The 26,147-nt window shown below is 29.5% G+C and overlaps 2 protein-coding genes across 2 annotated transcripts; both read right to left on the reverse strand.

Moving 5' to 3' along the window:
- Nucleotides 1–4,649: 4,649 nt before the first annotated feature.
- On the reverse strand, nucleotides 4,650–6,898 carry LOC103487444 (EIN3-binding F-box protein 1-like). Its single transcript, XM_008445769.2, has 2 exons — nucleotides 6,681–6,898; nucleotides 4,650–6,589 (listed from the first exon to the last, which is right to left on the reverse strand). The coding sequence occupies exons 1-2, from the start codon at nucleotides 6,703–6,705 to the stop codon at nucleotides 4,770–4,772; spliced, it is 1,845 nt and encodes a 614-aa protein (XP_008443991.1). The 5' UTR covers nucleotides 6,706–6,898; the 3' UTR covers nucleotides 4,650–4,769.
- Nucleotides 6,899–22,333: 15,435 nt separating this feature from the next.
- On the reverse strand, nucleotides 22,334–25,750 carry LOC103487445 (uncharacterized). Its single transcript, XM_008445770.3, has 5 exons — nucleotides 25,237–25,750; nucleotides 23,225–23,481; nucleotides 22,953–23,049; nucleotides 22,740–22,806; nucleotides 22,334–22,652 (listed from the first exon to the last, which is right to left on the reverse strand). Exons 1-5 carry the CDS (start codon nucleotides 25,293–25,295, stop codon nucleotides 22,599–22,601), a joined length of 534 nt encoding a protein of 177 aa, XP_008443992.1. The 5' UTR covers nucleotides 25,296–25,750; the 3' UTR covers nucleotides 22,334–22,598.
- Nucleotides 25,751–26,147: the final 397 nt, after the last annotated feature.

A 26,147-nucleotide genomic window follows, 5' to 3' on the forward strand; every position in this document is an offset into this window, starting at 1 on the left:
AATTGAGTCATTTAAATTTATCCAAATCCATTCACATTTCTCTATCCTTTAATCTCCCTATCTTCCAACTATTCATATTCTCTTATCTCATATTAACTCTTTTGTGTCTCTTTAACCTTTCAAGTTCTTCATTTTCAAATATTTGGGTACACATATGTCATTATTTTTTATTTTATTTTCACTCATGTTAACAAATCACAACAAAATACTAGGGATAAAAAAGAAATCAAATTATGTTTTTCTATTTTTTTATATAGAAGTATGCTTTGTGTGTATTTCTTCTCTTATAGGTTTCTCTTTAGTACACAACAGAAGTTGGGAAAACTTAAACCACCAACTTTGTGGTTGATAGGTAAATGTGTATATGCTCTTTAAGTTTAAATTATGTAGAGAATCTTTTTTAATGTAACAATGAGAATCTCGCTCATGTTTTTTTCTTCACTTAATTTTTTTATTAAAGTTATTAGATAGTAAATTATGATATTTCTAAATTTATTATTCATTTTTCACTCAGTACCATGTAAACATAAAAAATGTATAAATATGAAAATATTGAAATGACTGTTCTAATTTTATAAAGTTAATTTAAAACTATAATTTTTCCGTATGTGATTTTTACGTGCATTGCACGCGTTGTTTGCTAGTAAATCTATAGTATATATAAAAGCTTGAATGAAGAGAATTTTTTTTCCCATTTTTGACATTTCATTATAAGTAACTTCTATAATAAGGTAGATGACAATGTTGTCTTTTTCCTTTCCTATTTTTATGCTAATCGAAGAAGAAATTGGGTGATTTTATGAATTGATTAGGCAAATTAATTGTAACTTATGAATAACTAATAGCTCAAAAAAAACCGAAAATCTTTCCAACTTCTAATAGCTCAAGAAAACCAAAAGTTGTAACTAATAAATAAATGAAAATAACTAATAATCCATTTAATTATTAATTCTTACACAAAATACTATGAATGAACCTTTAAGAATTCTTAAATATGGATGGCTATAAAACCCCTTTTTCTACCTTGGAGTTTGCACACAATTTGGATAGTCTTCAAAATAAGAAGGAATATCTTAATTACGTGCAGTTTTCAATCTTGGGTTGTTCATTTCCTTACTATTCTTTTTTTTTTTTTTTTGGTTTTTTATGCTTTTCTAGATTTGTTTATTTTAAAAATATATCTCTTGAAATTTTTTTACATTTCATCAATGTTTCAAGTTGATACATAAAACATGCACTTTAGAATATCTCCATTAGTTGCTGAGTGTTCGATCGATCTACCAACCTAGGGGCTAGGCTGATCAAATCGAGAAGTTATTGAGTTTGATCTAATAAATCCATAAACATCACTAAAAATGAAAGTATATTCGAAGGCCAATACAAACAACGATAGAAAAAGATTCTACGAAAAAATATATCCTTAATTGATAGTATGTGATTTATGAAGTTATTGTTCTTTTTTTTAAAAAAAAATTATCTCATCAATTGACATATTTAAGAATATCTATATGTGCTTACATAAGAAAAAAAACTTTGGGTTTGCCACCCTCTCTTAATTTGTATTTTTCTATTCCCTCGTCAACTCTCTTTCTAGAATTTAGAATGGTAAACCGATGTAGTATAGTTAACTTATTTTTTTAATAGTTATGCAAAGTAGAATTGTCAAGCAATCGTCATGACATTCTATTTTAAGAACTATTTATAAGTTTAATCTTAAAGAACAATTGAGAGGAAAATTAATCAATTGAAAATGAAGATGTTTAACAAAAAAAAAATTGTTAGGAGGAAAAAATCAAGCTAGGCAATAAAATAAAAATGAAACACAAATCACGTGACAAGAGCTAGTATAAATAAAAGAATGAATGATTCATATACACACTTCTATGCTTTTTATTATATTTAAATAAGAGTTTCTTGTATGTATGACAAAATAAATTAAAGAAATTAAGTTCATACCACAGGGTTATTTATTTTTACAAAACGGATTTAATTAAAAAAAGTTCAACCCATATGATATATACTTGATACACCTAATGCATTTGATATACATTGATGCATGACTAATACAATACTATTAATATATATTCGATACACTACTAACGTCCATATAGATACACTTGATCTCCTTTAATAGGCACTTGACATATACTTGATATACCAAATATTTGAATTTATGGTAAAAGATTTTGAATTTTTGTTTAAAGATGGTGAAAAGAAAAATATTATATTTATTGTAAAAATATAAACCACAAACAAAAATAATATATACCCGAACACAAACAATTATAATAACTCACTTATTGCCTAAAGGCCTTCTAAAGAAGTGTTTTACGTTTTTTGTCCTAAAGTTGATAAAAATCAACTTATTTTCAAAAATTTCTCATTATTTTACTTACCCAAATGTCATTAGTCATAATTACTTAATTATCATTAAATTAAAAAATATTTAATATCTGTCATTTTCAACATATGTATATAAATATATGTATTAGGTGTATCAAGTATATCACTTAGATCAGACTCTTTTCCCTTTATCTGCAAAAAGAGAAAAATGGGTGACATTGCGACAAGCTTTGCAAATCCCCAGTATTACCACCCACTACAATTTTACTTCAAATAAATCAAAAAGTAATGAAAACAATGCATTGCTTTGAATGACCAAATATGAAAAAAACTTTAATTGAGTTCGTATTTGAAATATTTATGTTATCTACCATTGACCTTTCCTCTTAAATAGAAGTAGGAGAAGTCTCTTTCCAAATAAATGACTCTTCCAAAGTATATTTCCTTTTCTTTTTTCGTATTAACAATACATGACAATGCAAAAAAATGTCTCAATATTTTCCACTTCAACAACTAATTTCTTTCTAGTTTCTCTTCAACCTTCCTAATATTCTTGATGTTTCAATTCAAATAAATAATTGTTTATATTGGTATAATTGGGTGAAAACCATTTTGTATGTTAGTAACATATGTTAAATTGCTTTTGGAAGCAATGACATACAAATCCTAGTAATGGGTGCATACACAACACAATTACACACAATTGAGAACACTGTTGTGTCCATCCTACTAAATTAAAACCTCCTTTGTTAACAATATGACCTCCCACCAAATATCATCTATTACTTGTTAACCTACATATCAATTGGTTAAGTACTATATACCTCACAAAAGTTTACAACAAAATACAAAGAAATTATAAGAAACATATATACCAATAGGTATATATATATAAATATCCGTTGTTCAATAAGCATTTATTAGATCATATATGCCAAAATTGTTCTCGATCAATAAAGTTTTTTAGTGTCTTTTCAAGTATCCATTACTCTTGATATTAATGGAAAAAATATGATATTATCTTGATTTCAATATTTTAACTCTAATACTATGTTAAAACGAAAGTACAAGTTTTTAGTATTAAATGGATTTCGTAGAAAAACAAAATAGATAAGAAAGAAAAAATGAATAATGATACATACATGACTTCAATGCTCTTAGTTTATGTTTCCATTCATTTTACTTATTTATAATAGGGAACTCATGTGCTATTATTCATTCTTGCCAAATTTTAGTTCATGTTCCACATTATTATAAATATCAATAACTGAAAAAAATGATGAAAATTTCAAAAATGATTGTGAATATATTTGAACCAAATTAGGTGGTGAAATAGTACTGATAAATTAAAATTAAAATTCATGTATATGTGTGTATATATATATATATATATATATATGTTAAAATGAAATCTAGGGAAAGGTGCTGCTGCTACAACTGCAAACAGCTCAACAACTCTACAAAGGCCATGTTATCCTAATCTCACTTTTAAGGGTACCCTACACTACTCCTGAAAGGGTTCCTCTCTTTGTCCCTATATTCACACTGATCTTCTTATCATTTTATCACTTTAATTACCAAAGTGAGTTCTTAGAGGCATTTGTGATTAAATTTTCAAATGTTATAATAAATTGTACATCTTTAAGACAAACACTTCAGGTATTCAGTGGAGCTTCAAAGCTCTAAATGGACATTTAAGTGACTCACAACATTTATTACCTAAATTGAATAAAATATTTAATAGATTGAACTTCAACAGTGTTGTCAACATCATATATAGGAACTAAAATCAAATCTGGAAACTAAAATTCATTCTTCATATGCTACTTAAATTCATCTTCATGGCTTGTGTTTGGTTTTGGTTTCTTTCAATTCAATGCTCAATCACTTTTTAATGGGTATATATAATACAATAAAAACAATAAAAATCTAGTATTTTTGCTTGTGTCAGTAAGCACCAATCAACTTTGAATTCTTTGCAGAGTCCATTAACGACGGTAATTGATGAGAACTCAATACGCAATTTGAAGGTGCATTGTGATTTTTATAAAAATACATATTCTTTTCCATTATTAAAATTTTGTGTTCTTATCTTTTCTTGAATGTGTGAGACGACCTTGGACGAAGAGCCGACAATTTAATGTTGGCCGGTGTTTTGTAACTTAAACAAAAGGTTAGTTTTCGTTGTTTTTAGTCATAAAAGCTAAATCCAACCCATGAAAAATAAACAATGATATGACAAAAACAAGTTTGTAATGAATTGAATGTCCAAAATGCAGAGAAGGGTTGAAGCCAAGATCATAGCTTGTCTTTTGGTTGCTTAATATTCTTGTAAATTAGTTCATTTTTATCAACAAAAGCTCTCAGGTATAAACAAGCATTCGTGTTAAGAGAAAAAATATGGACAACAAAACAACCAAATTTGTTTATACAAGGATGTCACATCTCCACAGGTTCTCTACAAGAACCTCAATTGAGCCATTGCTGATGGAGTTGCATCCTTTGAGGTTCAACCCCACCAAAGTTTTTCCTAATCTTTCAAGAGAAGGCAAACTTCTACTTGTTATCCCACAACACCCTGCCAATGAGAGGATTAACAGATTGATATGCTGTGCACGAGCGAGCGCGATGAGCCCACGATCCGAAACTGCACAATTGGAAACATCTAGTTCATTGAGAACTAGTAAGTTATCTGCTATTGCCACCAAGCTCTGATCAGTGATCTTCCTACAACCTTCAAGATTAACTAGTTGAAGAGTAGCTCCATGGAGTCGAGCTAAAGCGAGAATCGACTTGTCGGTTAAATTCAAACAACCACTGAGATTCACCTTCACTAGTCCTTCACAGCTCTCAAGTAAAGGAACCAACACTGCATCTGTTAAACCATAGAGCCCCACAAGATCAAGGTGTTGAAGCTGAGAGCACAGCCTCCCAACTAAGGCTAGGCTTCCCGCACCAAAACCGGTACAATTGCGTATCGATAGCCATCGAAGAGACGAGCTGTAAGAGAGCAAAGGAAATTGCAGTGTTGTATCCTTGATTCCTGAGCATTTAACAAGCACTAGAGATTTGAGGTTTGATTCATGGTTTGTCAACAAACCGATAATACCAGAAATTGTGATTCTGTTACATTCTTCCAATTGGAGACTCTCTAGAGTTCTTGCAGCCTTGGAAAAGGCTGCAAGTTCTTCACCAGAAATAAAACTGCACTTTTGTAGACATATCTGCTTCAAGCTTTTACATCCATTGCCTATGGCTTCAAGGCTTACATTTGTAACTCCTTGACAAGAACTAATTGTCAATGAAACCAATAGCTTCAAAGCTTGAGCATTTCCCATAACCCAAAATCCCTTCTCACTCACATTTTTTAGGCTGCAAAGGGTCAAATGATTTACAACATTTCCATAATGTCCAATCACAGCAAGAGAGAAATCGGTGATATTCAAACCCTGAAGCTTCACTTTATGCAACGAAGAACAAGCAGAAGAGATCAAACTCGAAACTCCGGAATCCCCAATAAGAGAACAATCCTTTATAGAGATGGACTCCAACTTAGAACATGATCTTCCAATAGCTTGCATACCCTCATTCCCAATATTTGGACAAGATTCAATACTCAAAACAGTCAAATTAGGACAACCTTCAGCTATTGCAATCAAAGCCTTGTTGGAAATCAAAGGGCATTGACATACATCAAATTTCTCTAACAAATGGCATTCTTTAGCTATCTCCAACAACCCCTCGTCCCCGATCAAAGCGATATTCCAAAGCGAAAGAGCTCGAAGGGAAGAGCAACCGTAGGCTATGGATGTAAGACCAACATTAGTAACTCTACAAATAGAGTTCAACCCTTTAATAGAAAGCTTCCCCAATCCTCCCTTGTTATTGATTCCTATAGCAATAGCAGCAAGTCTTATATCTGTAGCTTTCTTCCCTTCTAAATGTCTTGTAAGATATCCATTATTTTCAGTTTCCTCCACTCGGATGCTGCTTAGAAGCATAAGCCATCGCTTGGAAACACAAGCACAAGAGCTTTTTGATTTCCCATTATACAAACGTTTAAAGATTTCAAAGAGACATTCATCAGGAAGATCATCAATAGAAGGATTTGTATCGTCTCTCCGAAATGGGATTTTGAGATTGGCACGAACCCTTTTGTTGGGTTGAAAACACACATTAATGCGAGAAGAAACGGGGAGAAAACAGGGGAAATCCTCCATGGAAGTGGGGTGAAATTCATCATCTCCTAATTAATCGATCAATAAACGAAATTTAGTACACAATTTAATGAGTTGGGTATTGATAATAATCGAAGAAGACGTAAAGTAGAAACTCACCAGTGTAATTAAGGAGAGTAGGCATGAGGAAAACAGAGGGATGAACAGAAAGTTTTGAAATTGAATGGAGGAAAGGTGAAGAAGGAGGAAAAAGAAGAAGAAAATGAAATGGAGACTATAAATGGAAACGTCGTTGATTAAATATAAAGGGGTTGAAAATGAAGACAAAGGTTGAGAAGAATGTGATGAAAGAAGAGAAAATTGAGAAAGTTTGATGAAGTGGTAGCATGCAATGTATGGTTCATAAGAAGCCAATTTCTACTCTTTCCATTGAAAAGGAAAGACTTTTTTAAAATTTTGTTTTTAAAAAAGTAAGTACGGTGACAATGTCATTCAATCATTTTATTTGTTAAATCAAAAGTTGAGTCTCAAAGACGTAGAACGGTAGAGAATAGACATCAGATTTACTAAAACTGAAGAGAATAATTCTTTTAATACTGTAGTTTTGCATTTGATGGATCTAAAATTTAGATAGAAATCCGTGAATTAAAAAAGTTAGTTGATTACGTTAACTAACAATGAGGAACAAATTTTTAAATTGATCCATCTTTTTATATATATATATTATTTTAGATTTTGTCTTTTGCTTAAATCAAGGGAATTTGCTCCGTTGTTTTTGGTTACATTATAATCTAAATATATATTAGTTGAATTGCATCCATCAAGACTCCACTTGTATGTATATATATATATACATATCATAAATGATTTATCAATTTTTTTAAGAAACAAGATATATAAAAAGGGGAATCTTGTCAAAAGCCCATTTCGTACACTTTGGATGAAATGTACTAATCATTTGATTGACCTGTTGACATTTAGTGTACCAAACCATCAAGTAATGTGGTGTAATTGTACTGAGATAATATTTCTGAATCACACATGTAATTTGAATAATTTTGGTTATGCTTACTTGTATATTTTGCCAATGTTATTTGTCTTCTTTGCTTATGGTTACATTTTCATAATTCTCTCCTTATTTATCTGTAATTAATTATATTGTTATGGTTATTTTCACATAATTTTTAATTGCAATCGAATCGAGCTTCCTCATCTGCTTAATAAGATTATGGGGCTTTATATCTCATTATGATTATCAAACATCGGTAAGTCACACCAAACATAATCAAACGAGGCATAGTTTTTGTATTACATTTGATTTATTATGTTTCAAGTGAGATCGGCATGACCTAACCAGTTTTTTTAAAAACATCATACTAGAATATACAATGAAGATGATATGGAAGTGTAACAAAAATAGTCATCATTCAAAAGCAACATGTGTTTATGTGGTTTCAACTAAAATTGTATTTGGTTTACTTTTTCGATTGTAATTTTAAAGATATGTTATTACTTAAAAAAAGAATCGAAGTGTATGACAACCAATTAAAATAGTTTTATCAAACATTTTCAAATAAATTAATCTAAATAAATCCTAAAATATCTTGTAAAGTTTTATATGAGTTTGAATAAAACGAATAGGTATTCTACTCCAAATTATGTAATAGAAAACATTAGTTAGGGAATGATTAGAATGAAGTATAGGTGTGCAATTGGCATTATATTAAAATTGTATAACATTGAATTTAAAAAATAACAGTTGAATTAAATTTTGATAAAAGTAAGAAAACCAGGGACTCTCCCCCTGTTTATAGGTGTCCAATTCACACATTATTCTACTCCAAATTTACATTATCAATTTTAAAAAGAAAAAGTAAAAGTAAAAAGTTTATAAGTAGCATGATTTGATTGGGTTAAGAAATATGAATTGAGTTTGACATAAAAGATTTAAAAAAATGAATAAAGTGGGGGAGGGGAGGGTTGGCTTTTGTGTATTATATTGTTGAATGAGAAGAATGGATGTAGTCAGCCACATAATATGTACCCATTGCTTCATTTCAAGTTAAAACCTATGTTTAAACGCTTATGACTTTTCACCCCCTCCACTTTTCTTCTCTACCCCTCAACTTTCACTTATTTCCCCAAATAGCCCAATAAAATGGGGTGTTTCTGCAAATTAAAACTTTATCATGTACCAATTTTTTAAAACATAAAAATAACTTTAAATAGATTTCTCTCTCTCTCTCTCTCTCTCTCTCTCTCTCTCTCTCTCTCTCTCTCTCTCTCTTTTACTATGCATTCAAGAAGGGATGTATGAAATTATGCTGACAAAAAGATATATACTTGGTAAAAACCCATAAAGTTCATTGATTTTGGTGGAAAAAACTCCCATTTCTACTTTTTCTTTTTTTGGTAATTAAAAGGGAGGTCTAATATGAGACATAAATGTTATTATTGTTAGGACAACGTCATTTCAAAGTTTTTGGCAGAAGTGAGAGTCAAACAACTAAAAGTATGATATATTTTGTACCTTCTAAAATTTATAATCCTTAATAAGTCTTTCAATATATATATACACTTTAAGCTTTTAAATTTTTCCCATGCTTTTAACCTTTGGAGTAGTTACGTAAAGTCGATTACTTTTTAAGAAATTTATTTTCAATTGAAAGAGTAGAGAAAAAATATGTGATGATAGTCTAGCATCGCCGTGACATTTTAATGTTACATAATCAAAACTATCACATTTAATTTTTATATTTTTATTTGACAAATTAGTTTAATTTTATTGATTATATATGTGACAAATATAGTATATATGTTATGGGGTGAATTCTAGAAACAAGGATAAAAATAGTCAAATAGAAGCAAAAGAAAAATAAAAGTGAACTCTAGATAATTTGATCTAATCGACCTCAACACTAGCAAGGTCAAAAGCCCAACATAAGCTAAGTAAGGGATGAAACCCTAGAGAACATGACAAGAATGTTGAGTCGGATTGATCTCAATCTAAAAAAGATTTATATGCAACTAAGCCAATTGGAATCTCCAATCAGATAAGGAGAGAAGGATTGGAAACCTAGAGAAGCAGATATGAGATAAGTAAATTATGATACTCTAAATTAAATTAGCTTGATCCCTAAACTTGCTTGACGTAGACATTGTAATACATGTAACTTATACCACACCAATGTACATATTTTCTCGTTCAAAAATTTGTCAATTTTATTTTTGTTGAGACAATGATGGATAGATGCTAATTAAATTGGTAGTTTGGAAAGGAAGTACATAGTAATGCAATGAATTTGAAGTAAGATATGATAAATATAGTTTTATAATTGACTAAAAAATTGTAGGAAAAGAAAGTCAAATAATTATGTGGGCAGAGAGAAATAGTTGGAAAGACAATGATTTCTGAGACCAATTGGATTTCAATTCTTTAACCACTTCATCCAGTTGAATTTAAATAATCATTCCTATAAAAATCAAACAATTATTTTTTTTATTATGTTCTTTACATTCCTTTTTGTATTATTAATTAATTACTACTTTTCCTTTTTCCTTTTAATTTTTGTTCAATTTTCCACTTGTTTCAAAATAAGAAACCATGGTTTTGTTTGCACCCATTTCCTAATTTTTCTTATTCTCAATCTTACCCCTTTTTTACACACTGGTTGTATTATTACCACATATATAATTTTTTTAAAAAAATATATATATTCAAATAAAGTTTTAAAAAAATAAGTTGTTAATTAAAACAACGGTCCAAAATACTTTTTTGTTTTATAAATGAAAACTTAACCTCGAGATGCTTCTACTTGTATTGAGGCTAAATTTTATATCTCTATATTTTTATTTTTTAAGAAATTATCAAAAATAGAAAAAAAAAATCAAATTATTTACTAAATTTTATTTTTTAGTAGTTTTTTTGGAATGTAAATAGTTTGTTTTTTTCAATTTTTGAAAAATCCTTTTTTTTACTAAAAGCAAAATTACTTGAATAATAATTAAAATGAAATAAATTTTCATGCTAAATTCTATTTAAAAAAAAAAAAAAAGAAAAAAGAAAACACCACTTTTTAATTTGTTTTTAACTATTATTTCCTTTGTTTTCGGTAATTTTTCTACTCAAAATTTTGAGTTAAGATAATGCTTTATTTGTTAAATTCAATTATTTTTAAAAATAATAGCTTAATTATTTTTTCTAACATTTTTAAATATAATTAAAAAAATAAAACTATTTATAAAATATAACAAAACTTGTCAAATTCTCTATTTGCTAGTTTACTTATTTGATTTTTTTTTCTCTTTTTGCTACATTGGGGTATAGTTTCTAAATTTTCCTATTCATATAACAATTTGTCTATTTTAAATCTTTGTAAGTGTTGAATTTGTTTTCCTTTTAATATAAGGTATAGTAAATTCAAGTTAATTTTTGGGAACATGGAAGTTACTTTCATTTTATCCTTTGATGGAGCATTTTTAAATATAGAAAAATAAATTAAAATATCTACAATTTATAGTAAAATTTTGGATTCTATCAATTTTAGAAACTAATAACCTTCCATCGTTGTCTATCAATATCACTGATAGAAGGATATCAGTGTCTATCAATGTCTATTATTGATATAATATGAAATTTCGTTATATTTTTTAAATATTTTATCAAATTTACCATTTTGATTGTTTTGATGTTTTATGTTACATTTATTATTTTGAAAAAATTACATTTGATTTAATAGACTCAATTACATCATACCTAATTATTTTCTATTTGTCTGATTGGTTAATTTTCTACGGAATAAATGGCCAATCAATTATAATTGATTAAGATATTTTAAAAAATAACAAAATATTGAAACTATCTTATAACAAAACCTATCAAATTCTTTGTTGCTCATTTTAGTTGTTTTTGTCTATATTTGTAAATAGTGTTATTGTTTATTTATTTTAATTTATTTTATTTTATTGCTATCCACGACAATTTCCCTACTTAATTTAAGTGGATTGTTTAATGGACTCAAATGTAATTTTTTCAAAATAATAAATAAAACATAAAAGATCACAATAAAAATAAAAAGATAGTAATTTTGAAAATCTGTCACTTAATTGATTGATTTTACTAATTTATACGAACAGATATAATAAAATATTACACCTCAAATAGAGACAAATAGTAGTTTATATTACACCTCAAATAGAGACAAATAGTAGTTTATATTACACCTCAAATAGAGACAAATAGTAGTTTATTATCGTTTATTACAAATAAACAGTGGTATTTTACTATATTTATAAATACTTTCGTAAGTATGTCATTTAAAATAAATTTTTAAGAAAATATGTAAAATAATTTTTTAAGAAAATATGTAGACAAAAAAAAAAAAGAAAAAAAAAAGATTAAAAACAACAACTTAAGAAAGTCCTTTTTCTTTAAGGACTAATTCTAAATTTAAAATAAAAGAATAAAAAAAACAAAAATGTTAAACAAAATTAAAGAAAAATAAAGATTTTGAAAGAACAAAAATATTTGTAAAATAAAATAAAATTTTGGATCCATTATTGATAAATTTGTGTGTATGAATATTTATTATTAATATAATTTAAAATTTTATTAGAATTTGTAAATATATTTAATAGGATGTAGAGAAGAAAGAAGTAAAATAAGTAATTTTTCATTTTGAAAATTACGTTACTTATGCAATTAACCTGTTCTTGAGTAACATTATGGACATGATATTAAAGAGGAATATCTAGGAAATCGAACCCAAGATTAAAAGTACAGATGATTTAAAATAAATATTAACTTCACAAGTCCAAATCATGGTGTGACGATGTAATAATTAATACTTAACTTCCTAATTTATTATTCGTTTTAGTTCGACCCAAACATATTTGATATTCAAACTTCTGAACTTGACCCACAGAATAAAATAGACCCACAAAGTAATACTTGATAGAACACATTTTGGTGACAATACTCTTAATATAGAGGTTGGTTGTTCCATCACTACCTCCTTTGATTTAAAGTAATTAAGAAACTAAATACATCATCTCATAATAATAATATTATTATTATTATTATTATTGATGTGAATACTAAACGATTTCAATAATTAAAAAAATCATAATTAAGCCTTGTTAACAAACCCAAAAGAGACCTAAAGTTGAAGATTATTTTTCTTAATTTAGGTTAGCGTTTTGGAAATTGGGGTCCAGTTCAAATATTTCCTATGGCCTTTTTAATTTTTTTTGAATGAGTGGAATGCATGCACTTGCAATGTATGGCTGTAATGATAATATTATTAATAATTTACATATGCTTCTCCTAATTTATAAGGCATCACATTTTTTAATTTTTATAGTGCTCTTGCAAATCCAAGTTGAACACTTCTCACCTAAATTATTTTCATTCATCTTTACTTCACCAACTTGGAAACAACTATAAAATGTTCCATTCCCTCTTCTACGCAAATCTGTCTATATGTCTATATTTATTTATTTATTTATTGTATGTTGATATGAAATTTGACCTAACATTCACCTAGTACACATTTGTAATTTAGTAAAGAGAGGAACTACAAAATAAAAATAAAACTCCAATGCATCAGACGGTAAGAAAAATTATTAATATATAGAAAAAGCCAGAAGTATTTAGATGAAGTTTGAAAAAAGAAGTCATGGTTAATTACTTGACGACTTAAGTTAATGCTCAAGCTAATAGCTGAAATAATAACATGAGAAAAAAAATAGGAAAAGAAAGATAATTTTTCACCAAGAGAGAATGACTCATTTGCCATGTCTAGGATACGAACATGAAAATTAGCTATAGTTTTTTCTTCCATCATTTTGAGGAATTCAAATTTTGAAGTTAGCATCTGCAAACGAGACATTTTTACCTTAAAGATTCCTTTATGTGCAACAACAAGAATATCTCAATCCTCCTTAGCTGAAATATAGGTATTGATCAATCTGAATGTATTCCTATCATTCCATTGAAGATTAGCATTCGAGGCTCGTGAGTTTCCGGTCAAAGCTTCATCTTCTACCACTATTCACTCAATTTCAGGTTTTGCACCGACAACTCCATCCTTATCAGTAACTTGAGGAGGAGACCACCCAATCACAATAGCTTTTCAAGATTTGCAATCAATAGAATATTTGAGAAAAGTAATCCTTCAAGCTTTCCAATATGAATAATTTGTTCCATCTAAAATTGAAGGACGAGTAATTGACCCACCTTCTCTAAAAAAAGAAGTCACGATTATTTACTTGGCGGCTTATATTAACGATCAAGCTAATAACTGAAGTTACACGTGAGTAACAATACGAAAATACAGAATAGAACACCAGCACGTTGATAACCCAATTCGGTGTAATTACACCTATATATGGAGGACCTTAAGTCTGATTGAAAATATCATTTATAAAAATTGAAGAGGATCACAAGTACATAATTTATTGAGAATCAACTATCTTGAATTATATGACTTTTACAAGATAAATGTTTAGGCTCCCCCTAAACCACTTGATGTATGAACCAAGGATTCAATCTACGCTCCCATATGAGAGACTCCTCAAAATAACCTTCAATGTTAGGCTCTCTCTAACTTGCACAAATATTCTCAAACAAGTACCTCACAATGCTAGTGTAAATGGGTGTTTAACACTACATACCATGCAAACTGAGTATTTCATAAAAGACTTTTTCAATATAGAATCTATTGCACCTTTTTACCCACTTCTATCTTCCACATAAATAAATATACCAGACAGCCCACAAAGCCTACAAGATGTATTTTAGATCAAGATTAAAAAAAAAAAAAAAAACCATCAACCATATATTTATTGATAAATATTAACCAACTACAGAGAATATATAGTAACAACCAAAATCAACGGCTTATCTTTATTAATAAATATGAACCATATATTTATTAATAAATTTAACCCAACATAACAACCCAATCTAACTTCTTATCTTTAAAAAAATAAATATTAGCCATAAGGAATTGATGCTCCAATTTTGCCTTTAATAAAATACGCCAAACAAATTCTGTAACAAAGTTTTAAATCACATATTACATATTAGCTAGGGGTGTAAATGAGTCGGGCAAGGTTGGTTTGATAGATTTTTTGGACCAATTCGAATTTTTATGTTGGTCAAATTGACAACCCAAATAAGATGTTCGACCCAAACCAACCTAACCCTCAAAATTAGGGTTGGGTTGTTAGGTTATTTTTTTTAAGTATATTATTTATTAATTCCAAATACTTAAATTTGTCTACAACACATTTTAATACCTAAAATTTCATAAAACTCAAATTTTAAATACATCAAAATCCAACCTATCTATTACAAACTCAGAAAGAAAAAAAAAACTTTATAATAATGTGTATGATCAATTATAATGTTTAAGTTGTAATATATATAATAATATTAGAAATTTGGGTTGGGTTGGGTCAACTTAGATTTTTAAAAGTGTAACCTGAACCCAATCCAACCCGAAAAAACATAAAAAATTCAACATATCTCAATCCAAAATAAAAACTAACCTAACTCAATTCTTACAATTTGCGTTGGATAGTTCGGATTATTTGAGTTATTTAAACACCCCTATTGTATATATCACATACTGAAAAAAAAAATCTTATGGAATTATAATGATGTATTTATAGGGAGAATGAGATTCAATTAGGATCATAAGATTTTATTTTACCTAACTCAAATTTACCTTTTCCTCGTAGGGCAAGATGAGATGGATTTTTTCTATCCTAATAAATTAGGATCATAAGATTTTATTTTACCTAAGCTTTTGCCTATTTTCTTAAGTCCAAATTTATCGATCTTGATTTTTTCCTCGATTCGTGCACGTGTATGTGAAGTTACATTTTTAAAAGTATTCTCAAACATGTTTTTAGTCACTCAAAATTTACTTAATATTTAGCTTTTACATTTAATTGCAATTTTTACTTTTTTTACATTGATTTTGAATTAGTAAAAGTGTATTTTCTCGTGATTTTGAAAATGACAACTTATTTTTACCATTTCAAAATTACTTCTAAATATATCATAGGATAACTAAAATTGGTAGTAACTTTAGGGATAATAATCAAGTATTTATATAGAAACATTTGAAAAAAATCACAAATATAATGTTGATAGCTTTCTATCGATGTTAGACTCTTATGGCCTATCAATGATAAACTAATATTTGTCATATGATCTATTAGTGATAGGCTTCAATAAATTTTACTATATTTGTTTTTTTTTAAAGAATGTTGCTATATATGTTAATCCTTTGAAACTAATTGTTATATTTGCAATTGTACTTTATACCATAAATATATAAAAATGACACTAGTGCATAACTTAATTGATATCGGCATTTGGATTACATTAACGCAAACTCATTCCATAACGGTTCATCAAACACCCCTTAGAGACTATCTAACAGTCTCCAAGCTTTCCAAATTGAAGGATATGTTTTCTTTGTAGACACTCCTTTTTGTTGCTAGTAGGTTAAATAAATAAATAAAAAGTCTCTAAACATCATACTTTATGTCAAAAATATCTTTTTTAACTTTTAAAAGATTAAAAATTGCTCCCCTTAAACTTTTAAAAAAGAGTTTAAGAATACCCTTTCTAATTGAAAAAGTTAAAGTTTTGTTGAAAAAATATATTGAAAAAGTTTGATAATACAATTGAGGTTAAAATAAGTTTTTAAAAAAACTCATGGATTCCAATTTTATATTAACTTTCTCACCAACAAGAAAAACTTAAATTTTAAGTTAAAACCATAATCTTAAATTATTTGAATATTAACATATATATATAATGATAGATAAGTTATTGTTGTAATTAACATAGAACTAATTGTCAAAGAAAAGTTGCAGTTGATTATTAAAACACAATGATAGTCCGATAGATTTATTAGTGTGAGATTTTTTTTGTTTGGCTAATTATTGTTTTAGTATGTTTTAAAGAGAAATTTTTATTTTGAAATTTGGTAAAGTTTTGTAGAATTTTATGTCTTAACCATGGTTTAAAATATCGATGTCGAGGAATATATCAAAGTCTTAATTTTATAGAAATATTGACGTCGATAGATATTTTTGGAAAAGTTATAAAAAAATTTCAAAAAATGAATTCAAATTATTAAATAAATTATTTATTATTTTCAAATAAGTAAACATGTCTATTATTTATATTATATTATGTTAGTTTCATTTTGATGTTTATTTTTTGTGATTTGTGGATTTTTTAAAGATGTGACGAAAATTTCGATTCTCCCTCCTAACAATATCGAACTCATGGAAATGTGAAAATATCAATATAGATATCGACATTATTGTTGAACAAGAAATTTTGGATCAATCACAAATTGTCATATCATTTACCAAACTAACGACAAAAAGTACAAATAATTGAATTTGAGACTAATTAAAAGTTGACATGTGTCCTAAATTGAAATTAAAGATATAAATTCTGATTATTTTACGTGTTTTCATCATAACCGTTTGATCAAGTTGATTATTTTAGTTCAATTAAATATTATTTATTTGGGCTAAAGTTCAATTGAACAAAAATAAGCTTAATTAATTTTAGACCAAATGCTAAATGACTCAAATCATTGTGGTTGAGCCATGAGTTTAATCAATGGGCTAACAAAGTTCAAGCTCATAAAGCCCACCGAATGTCTCTGTAAATAGAGAAGTTCTCTATATAAATAGTAGAGTTCTCTATATAAATTTAAGGGACACAAAAAATTTTACTTCAAAAGATTTTGAGAGAATTTTCCCAAGAACTCCCTAATTCCTGAAAGTCAACCATCATCAAAGATTGAAGTTGCTTTGAATATACAATTTTTCTTCCAAGACTCTAACTTCAAGAGCTCTACTTCCTTAAATCAAGCGTGAGTATTCAATCGAGAGAGAATCAGTGGATCAAACTAGAGAACAAACCACATTACATCATAATCAATATCAACACAATTTCAACTCTACAAAGCACATTTCTCAACACAATTTAGAACTATGGTTTTAACTTAAAATTTTGGTTTTTATTTTAGGTGCTAAGAAATTTGGTGTGTATATATGTATATATATATATATATATTTGAACTTTTTTAGTTTAAGGAGTTCAAGGCTATTTTGAAAACAAAACTTTAATGGCTTTCATCCAAAATTAATAGTAAGGGTATTTTTCAAAATTTTAAAAGTTTAGGAATATTTTTGACACAAAACACAGAGTTTAGGAAGCATCTGTTTGTTAAATTAGTTATCCTTGTTAGTAAAATATATTTTTGTTTGTTGAATGTGAGTACAAAATAATTAAAAGTGAATTAAATGTGATATTAATATATAAATAATAGGAAGATGATAATGGAGATGGGAAGAAAATGGAAAGAATCATTGGATCCCTCCTTTAGATTTATGAAGAGGTAAATAAAATGTAACATAAAGTTTTTCAATTATAATATTTAATAATTGAAAAGACAAAGAAGAGGCAAAGGAAACCCATAATGTCTATGGAATTTAAAGAACAGACTGCAAATTGTGTTATTGGTCAATGAAGGTTGGCTAAAAGAAATATAAATATTGGGATTATTTAGATTCATTGTAATTGGGATTATTATTGCTATTGCAGCCTTTTAACATTTCCCAAATTCCAACTAAAATTATCTTTTTTGCTATTTTCCAACTTCACTTTTAATATTATTTTTCAATTGCTATCTTGTGATCAATACATCAAGTTGATACCTTTCTTTCTTTCTTTCTTTTTTCTTCAGTGATTAAACTTTGTTGATTTTCAAAGATCTTATGGTAATTGAATGATACATTGAACCAATCCAAGAAAATTTCCACAAAGAAAAGATTTACTTATCCAAACCAATTAAAGGGCATTACAAAAGATAAACTCTAGTTATATATATATATATATATATATATATATATATATATATATATATATTTATATTGGTGTTTTAGGGTTATGAATTTTGTACTGCAATTTTTCCTTCTTTTTTTTTTCTTTTTGTAATTGAGCTTATTGAAAAAATTTGTGTCTTAGCTTTGAGAAATTAGTTTCATGAGGAGAATCTAAAATGTTACAAAGTTTTCCAAACATAAAACGGAAAGATTTGCATTGTTTTAAGAGGAGTCTCGAGTTTAAAAAAGCCTAAACATTACGTACAATTGATAAGAATCTCAAGTTTAGGGAGAGCCTAAACTCTTCGTTAGTAGTAAGCTAAGCTTAGTGTGATTGTTGATAGTGAGTAATTGCTAGACATTATTAGTGGAGTTCTTTTCATCGAGCACATTGTTGATCTCCATATGTATGTACAGTTATATAGAACCAGGTTAACAATTCTTGTTTACATTGCTTTCCTCTTTTTTATTTCCTTTTTGTCTTTTATCTTGTTACATATTGTTTCAATAACATTGTGTTTTATTGAAAGTAGAGACGTAGAACAAACACAAATTTATGTGGAAACCTTAGTATAAGGAGAAAAATCACAACGTTGGTATTTCTTATTACTTTCTTATGTAAATCATTGTACAAGAGGGGGAACTTTATAGGCAACACAAACCTAATAATAAAAAATAAGAATTAGGGTAAAAAAATTACAAAACTACAATTGGGCTTTCAACACATAACAAGCCCACTATTTGTTACACTCCCCCTCAAGTAAATGTTGGAAAGACCCAACTTGCTAACACAAAAATCAAAGTTTGGTATGAGGAGCCCTTTTGTGAGAATATGAGTGATCTATTAGCTCGAATGTATGTAAGAAATACAGATACTATCATTGTCTAGTCTCTTCATGATAAAGTGTCTATCAATCTTCACATGTTTGGTTCTGCCATGCGGGACTGGGTTATTAGCAACACTGATAGTCCCCTTGTTATCACATAATAACTTCATAGGCATCTCATAATCCTTGCGAAGATCAGACAACACCTTCTGAAGCCAAATTTCCTCACAAATTCCTAAACTTATAGCCCTGTTCTCAGCTTCAACACTACTTCCTTTCTTCTTACTTCTCCAAGTAATCGGATTGTTCTACACAAAGGTACAGTATTAAGAGGTGAATTTTCTATCAACAATAGAACCCGTCCAATCTGAATCGTACAAACCTCTATACACCTTCTGCTAGTCTTCCTGAACCTCAACCTTTATCAGAAATCACTTTCATACCTCGAACTTTTGTTAATTTTCTCCATTTGATCTTCATTAGGAGCCTGCATGAACTAACTGTCAGTGCTCACAACATAGGAGATGTCAAGCCATGGTGAGATAAATAGATTAGCTTTCCCACCAGACGTTGATACTTCTCTTTATCAACAGAAACTCTATCATCTGAATTTCTGAGTCTGGCATTGAACTCAATAGACGTATCAACAAGACCAACATCCCACCATATCTATTTTAGCTAGTAAATAAAGGGGTGTACTTCCTCTAGGATACTAAGATACCATCTCTAGATCTGGCAACCTCCACTCCAAGAAAGAACTTTAGATTCCCCGAGTATCTAATTTCATATTCATCCCCCATTTTTTTCTTCACCTGGATGATCTCAACTGTGTCATCCTCACACAATGTCATCAACATAAACTATTAGTATTGTAAATTTCCCCACCTTGGAGACTTTTGTTAACAAAGTGTGATCAGAGTGCCTTTGATTATATCCTTGAGATTTGAGGAAAGTGGTAAATCTATCAAACCAAGCTCTCAAAGACTATTTCAACCCATACAAGGACTTCTGAAGCTTGCAAACTTGATTGTCAAGCCGAGCTTCAAACCCTAGAGGATGACTCATATACAATTCCTCTTCTAGATCTACGTTTAAGAATGTGTTCTTAACATTACGTTGATATAGAGGTCATTCTTTATTCACAACAACTGACAACAAGACTCTAACAGTGTTTAATTTTGCAACAGGCAAAAAATGTCTTAGAGTAGTCAACTCCATACGTAAGTAAACTCTGTTGCAACTAGCCTGGCCTTATGTCCATCTTGAGTACCATCTACTCCGTACTTGAGCGTAAATACTCATTTTCATCCCACGGTCTTATGCCCCTTAGGGAGAGTACAAAGATCCCAAGTCTTGTTCTTTTTCAAGGCTCTCATCTCTTCCATGATTGCAAGTTTTCCATCTAGAGCACTCTAAGGGGACCACACGGTTAGACTCTTGGGTAACGGCTTTGAACAGGGGTGATCTTTGTAGGAAACATTAAAAAATTGAGTGCTTTGTAAAGGACCTGACATATTTCCTCGGTACAATAGGTAAATCAAGAGATGAATTATACTTACATCTCCTGGATGACCCTTTTACATGTCATTTTCATCAACATTGCCCTATTTATATGTAATGACCTCAATCTCATCAATGTTACCATTTTCACATATATCTTTAGAACCTACAGTCTTGGACCTGTCATTCTCATCCTCACCTACTTTCCTAACAATGTGTGAGTAAATATAACCAGTCATACCTTGATCTCATAAAGATCCAGAGTCCTAGATTGGAGTTGGCTAAACAACTTCCTTTCTAGAACTTCTCCTATAGTTGGTTTTCCAAGGAACTTGGTTTTGTAGGTAGGACTATATTGTAAGAGTCTAGGTCATGTAAAGTAATCCAAGTAGAATAGATAGACTATAAGGGGATCACTCAGTTAAACTTGCACTCGCACCGCAAGAAAGGTAACATCAATTAAAATAAAATATTTACGTGAAGATGGGTGGAAGCATTTATAGCCTTGTTGGTGCAGAGGATACCTAACAAACGCACAACTGTCTCCTCTGCTTGGGTTCCATCAAGTGTTTGATCGTTTAGGGTTTCTTCAATATCCTACTTTGATACCATATTGAATGTAGAGACGTAGGACACACAAATTTTCATGGTAACTCTAGTATAGAAAGAAAAGTCATGATGTCGATATTTTTTTATTATTTTCTCATGCAAATCATTGTACAAGAGGGAAAATTTTATAGACAACACAAACTTAGTAAAAAAGAATAAGAATTAGGGTAAGGAAATTACAAAACTACCTCTGGACTTTCAGTAGATAACAAGTCCACTATTACATGTTTGACAGGTAAATCATATCTTTACATTCTTGTGGTTTATGAAACTACTCGACACAATTGAAGTTAATAACTTCTATAAAATTTAAATTCAAATTTGTATATAATACTCAATCCATTTTTTAAAAAAAAAATTTAAATTTTAACTACAAATTTTGAAACTTATAAATGTTTGATTATTATAATTAAACTCCTGAGTAATCTGAAGATTATTTTATTTTGGATTATAATAAAATATGTTTGAGGTGGAAACTATTTTAATTCGAAAAAGAATTAGTAAACCATATAACAAAAAATAAAAAAAAATGATAAATATAAAATAATAAAAACAATCTAAAGTAGTAAATACTAGGACTTTGACTGTTATTATAATCACATGATAGCTTATACCCAAAAGCCCCTTACGAATAAATGTTCAAGAACAAATCTTTTATTTGAACCTTCCCAGAATTGAAAGTTTCTATGTACTTTAGCTCCCATCTTTCCCCTAATATCATATCTTCCAAATATCCATCCATTGACAAACCATATTCACTAATAATATCTTCAAGAATATACAATTAAACCATCGTGGATACAAATTCAAAAACAACTCAAACTTGCGGCTGTTCTTAGATGCAACAAAGTTTTTCATTGATGCTTGAGGAGCCGACAGAAACTGTGAATGGTGGATATTTTCAAGTTCTTATTCATAGAATGAACAGTGAAGAACAAGAGAGGAGAATACATTGAAAATGGTGGCTATAAGATTCCATATTTTCAAGAATGCCAATAATATATATTGACTCAACACTATCAAAGGCAGTTGCTTCTTCTGTTGTCTGTCTTAAAAAGCCAAAAGTGCACAAGCACATTGGTGTTAAATACATTTGTACAGCTGAAAAATGTAGGATTGTTGATAAAGAAAAAGAAAAAGAAAAACCCTTTTGCATTCCGTACAGAGAAGCTTCCTAAAGATTCAAGAAATGTATCCAAAAACAAAAGCATTTTCAATCATATAGACCCTCCTGTTCCCATACTTCCACAAGAAAGTTGACCATTTCCTGTTGAAATAAAGATTTTGAAGTTCTTATTCATAGAATCAATCAACAGTTGAGAAAGAAATGACACGGCTTCAACAGCAAACTTACAGACAAAGGAATTGGATGGGGAAAAGGTTGTCTTGTACCCAGTAAACTGTCATACGTTGCACGCCAACTGCAAAACAAATGCATATATGTACGCATGGTATAGAGATTAATATGATCTACAAGGAAATTTTTAGTTCTCAATTTTTGTATGCCTATGGCGCTTTAATAATGGTGCCAACTATTTACAAAGGCAGACAGATTGAGTGAACTGACCTGATTTTTGCCTTCTGTCTTTGTTGAGTTTCATCTGTCAACTTAGTAGTACCACTTCCAATCCACTGCATCCTAGTCTGATTCCAGAGAAGGAGACCTGAAAGAAATGGAAACGAAAATAAGTAGTTCCCTCGTCTCTACATTGACCGGGTTTTATTGAAGCAATGATAGTCATCCTTAATTCCAGTTAACGACCTTGAATCTTACACAACTTCAGACATTTTTTTTATTACCAATTATTCAACAAGGGTTTGATAATAGGGGAAACTTGCCATGATTTATAAATTCAGAAGAGCTGCTCACACTGCCAGCAACATTGCTATTGCTGAGAGTGAGGTTTAATGTACTGATAGACGAGATGCTCCGTTGAGACTGAATGGTGCTATTATCCAAATCACATGTGCTTGTGCTCCAAAAACCATCAGATATGCTAGGTTTCTTAACAACTCGTCCTTGAATTCTTAATCCTTTAGATGGCTCATCCACAGCAATAATAGGTGTGGGTTTAGTGCAGCATCCAAAACAACCCCTGCACTGTTATAAACCTAATAAAGCACTATATGATATAAAATTGCAGCAAAAACATAGCATGTGCACCCAGTCATCAACAATGTTGAGACAGTTGTCAAATCATATCATTTTTAGTTTCCACTGAAAATAAGAAGATGCAAACACACAACTATTAACAACAGAAATTATGAAAATGCACATTATAAATTGAATGAAGTGTGGTCATCTAAGAAGCTTAAATACTTTAGTTTGGTTATCATGTTTGTATTTGACACATGTTGGACACTTCCCTTGGATATACGTATCATACACTTGTTAATGCAATAGATGTGCTAAACACTAGTTATATGAAGTTAAAATAGAACCAAACCAACATTTATTAGCATCCATCATATACTAAACACACATATATATATGACACAAAGAACAAAATTTGAGGGTGAAATACATCAAACTAATTTCTAAGCATATAAATTCATAAACTTACTGATTTTGAATTGCTTTCTGGTTTAAAAAATATATACATACTTTTTAAAAATGTATGTTTTAATAAAAGTATCCTTTTCATTCCTGTGTCCTAATTTTAAAAACAAAAAGGCGTCATCGTGTCCATGTCGTTTGTGCCGTATCCATATCTCGTATTTGTTCCATGCTTCTCAGGTGATCATCGAATAATTCTAAATTTTTCAAGTTCTCATAATGAATTGGATGGATGGAACCATGAACACAAAAAGAACAGTTTGGAAAAAGGACCAAGTATGTTAAAAATCAGAGCAAACCTAGAATGAGCGACAACATGGATTATCAGATTATGCATTTATCGATGAAGTTATAAGCATAACACCATTTAAACAGGAAAGAAAAAAGTGAAAGAAGAGCTTAGAGGGAACTGGGAATGACTGCGCAGGAATTAAACAACTCAACTACTATTCAAAATCAAAACTCAGCTTCTACATAACAAAGAATAGGGAATGCTTTCGTACTTCCAAGTTCCAATTAAAAACTTCAAATGGTAATAATTTAGTTTCATTTTCAAGGATCCACATTCACATCAATTCATTCTACTAAATCAGCATGACCACAATTACTCCATGGATTCACACAGCAGTAGAATGGTCCAATGTGAAAACGAAAGAGAATATGTTCAAAAGTAAATAAAGTAGTCATTCATAGAACTAACTCCTTTCCGTGAATAATCAGAATTCAGAGTCATAATAATACATGATGGACGGTAATGGTTTCTTTAGAACTTAACTTTTTTCATAGATGATTAAAGTTTTTAGGGCAGACCTTTTTCATAGATGATTAAAGTTTTTAGGGCAGCCTCATAAAAGGAAAAAGATTTAGCTTTTCACCTCCTTCGCCCAGAAAACAAACAAAATGAATTTATTCATATTATTGGCCCCATTTCCACACAACTTGGAATGGAATATAGTCATACACAATCAAAATTTAAAACTCAACAAGCTATGCAATACCGATAAGCAATCAAAATTCTTTCATTATAATGAAAGATTTATATAACCAAATACTCGCAATCCAAAAAGAACAAGACATCCCACACTTTTCCCCAAACCCCTTTTTTCATTTCAACTCAACATTACAGTTCAAACAGTAAAATCCATGGTATTATTCACTACTCAGTAAGTCAGAACAAAAAACCAATTAGAAAGCTAAAACAAAAGGGTCATCATAGAACTCCATTAAGAGCAAAGATAACAAGTGTTTCCGAAAACCCAATTGAATGATTGTTAAGGAAGATAAAAGAACTTACCCCATGCAAGCAAACAACCGGCTGATCCAAGCAGCGAAAGAACTATTGAGCATCACCATGGTTGAAATTAAGCCAAAAGCGCAGAGAAGAACATCGATTGAGGGGAAAACCAAAACCCAGTATTTTAAATTGGAAAGAGATAGAGTGGACTTTGGGGCAAGAAAATTGAAAGTTAGATGAGGGAAAAAGGGGAAAGTTTTTTTTTTTTTTTTTTTTTTTAATTGAGTGGGAATTGAGAATCAACCAAATAGCATAAAAGAAATTTGGTGGGTTTCCTAGAAATTTAGGGAAGAAAGGAGATTGGTATCAAAGTATCAATTTTGAGTAATGAATTTATCTTTCAGTACTATGGATAGTTCAATTGGTGGATTTTTGCTAGTGGTTTATACACCCTTTTTGTGTGGCTTTGGCCCCCACTAGTCACTGCTTCCCATTATTGGCAGCAAAATAAGTGATTTATTTTTTATCTACTGCTTAGACCTTCATTTATATTCATTCAAAGCATTTCATTTCATGGTCTATATTTTTCTCTAACTATTTTTTTTTTTCTCTTTTCAAAAGTAGGAGACCAAATCTTCAACTTTGGAATTAGTAATACCAAATCTTCAACTTTTGAATAAATAATAGATATATCTTATTGTCTAAAATATAATTGAATTCTCAATCTGAAAATAGCTTAATGCATAAATTATAACTACCATTTTAAAAATTTGAAGGTTTAGTATCATACTTTACTATGGTTGAAAGTTAGGTTTACAATGGAGAGATTTACTTAACTTTTGTTTTCCACTCGCGCCTCCAACTCTTTATACCTGTAAATTAGGAGTGTACTTAGTTTAGTGGTTTGGCCTATCCGAAAATGCGTGCGAGTACTTATGATGTAAAACGCAACCTACAAATTGAACTCAAAG

Source organism: Cucumis melo, chromosome 2, assembly GCF_025177605.1.
Source record: "Cucumis melo cultivar AY chromosome 2, USDA_Cmelo_AY_1.0, whole genome shotgun sequence".
In the NCBI taxonomy this organism is placed as follows: domain Eukaryota; kingdom Viridiplantae; phylum Streptophyta; class Magnoliopsida; order Cucurbitales; family Cucurbitaceae; genus Cucumis; species Cucumis melo.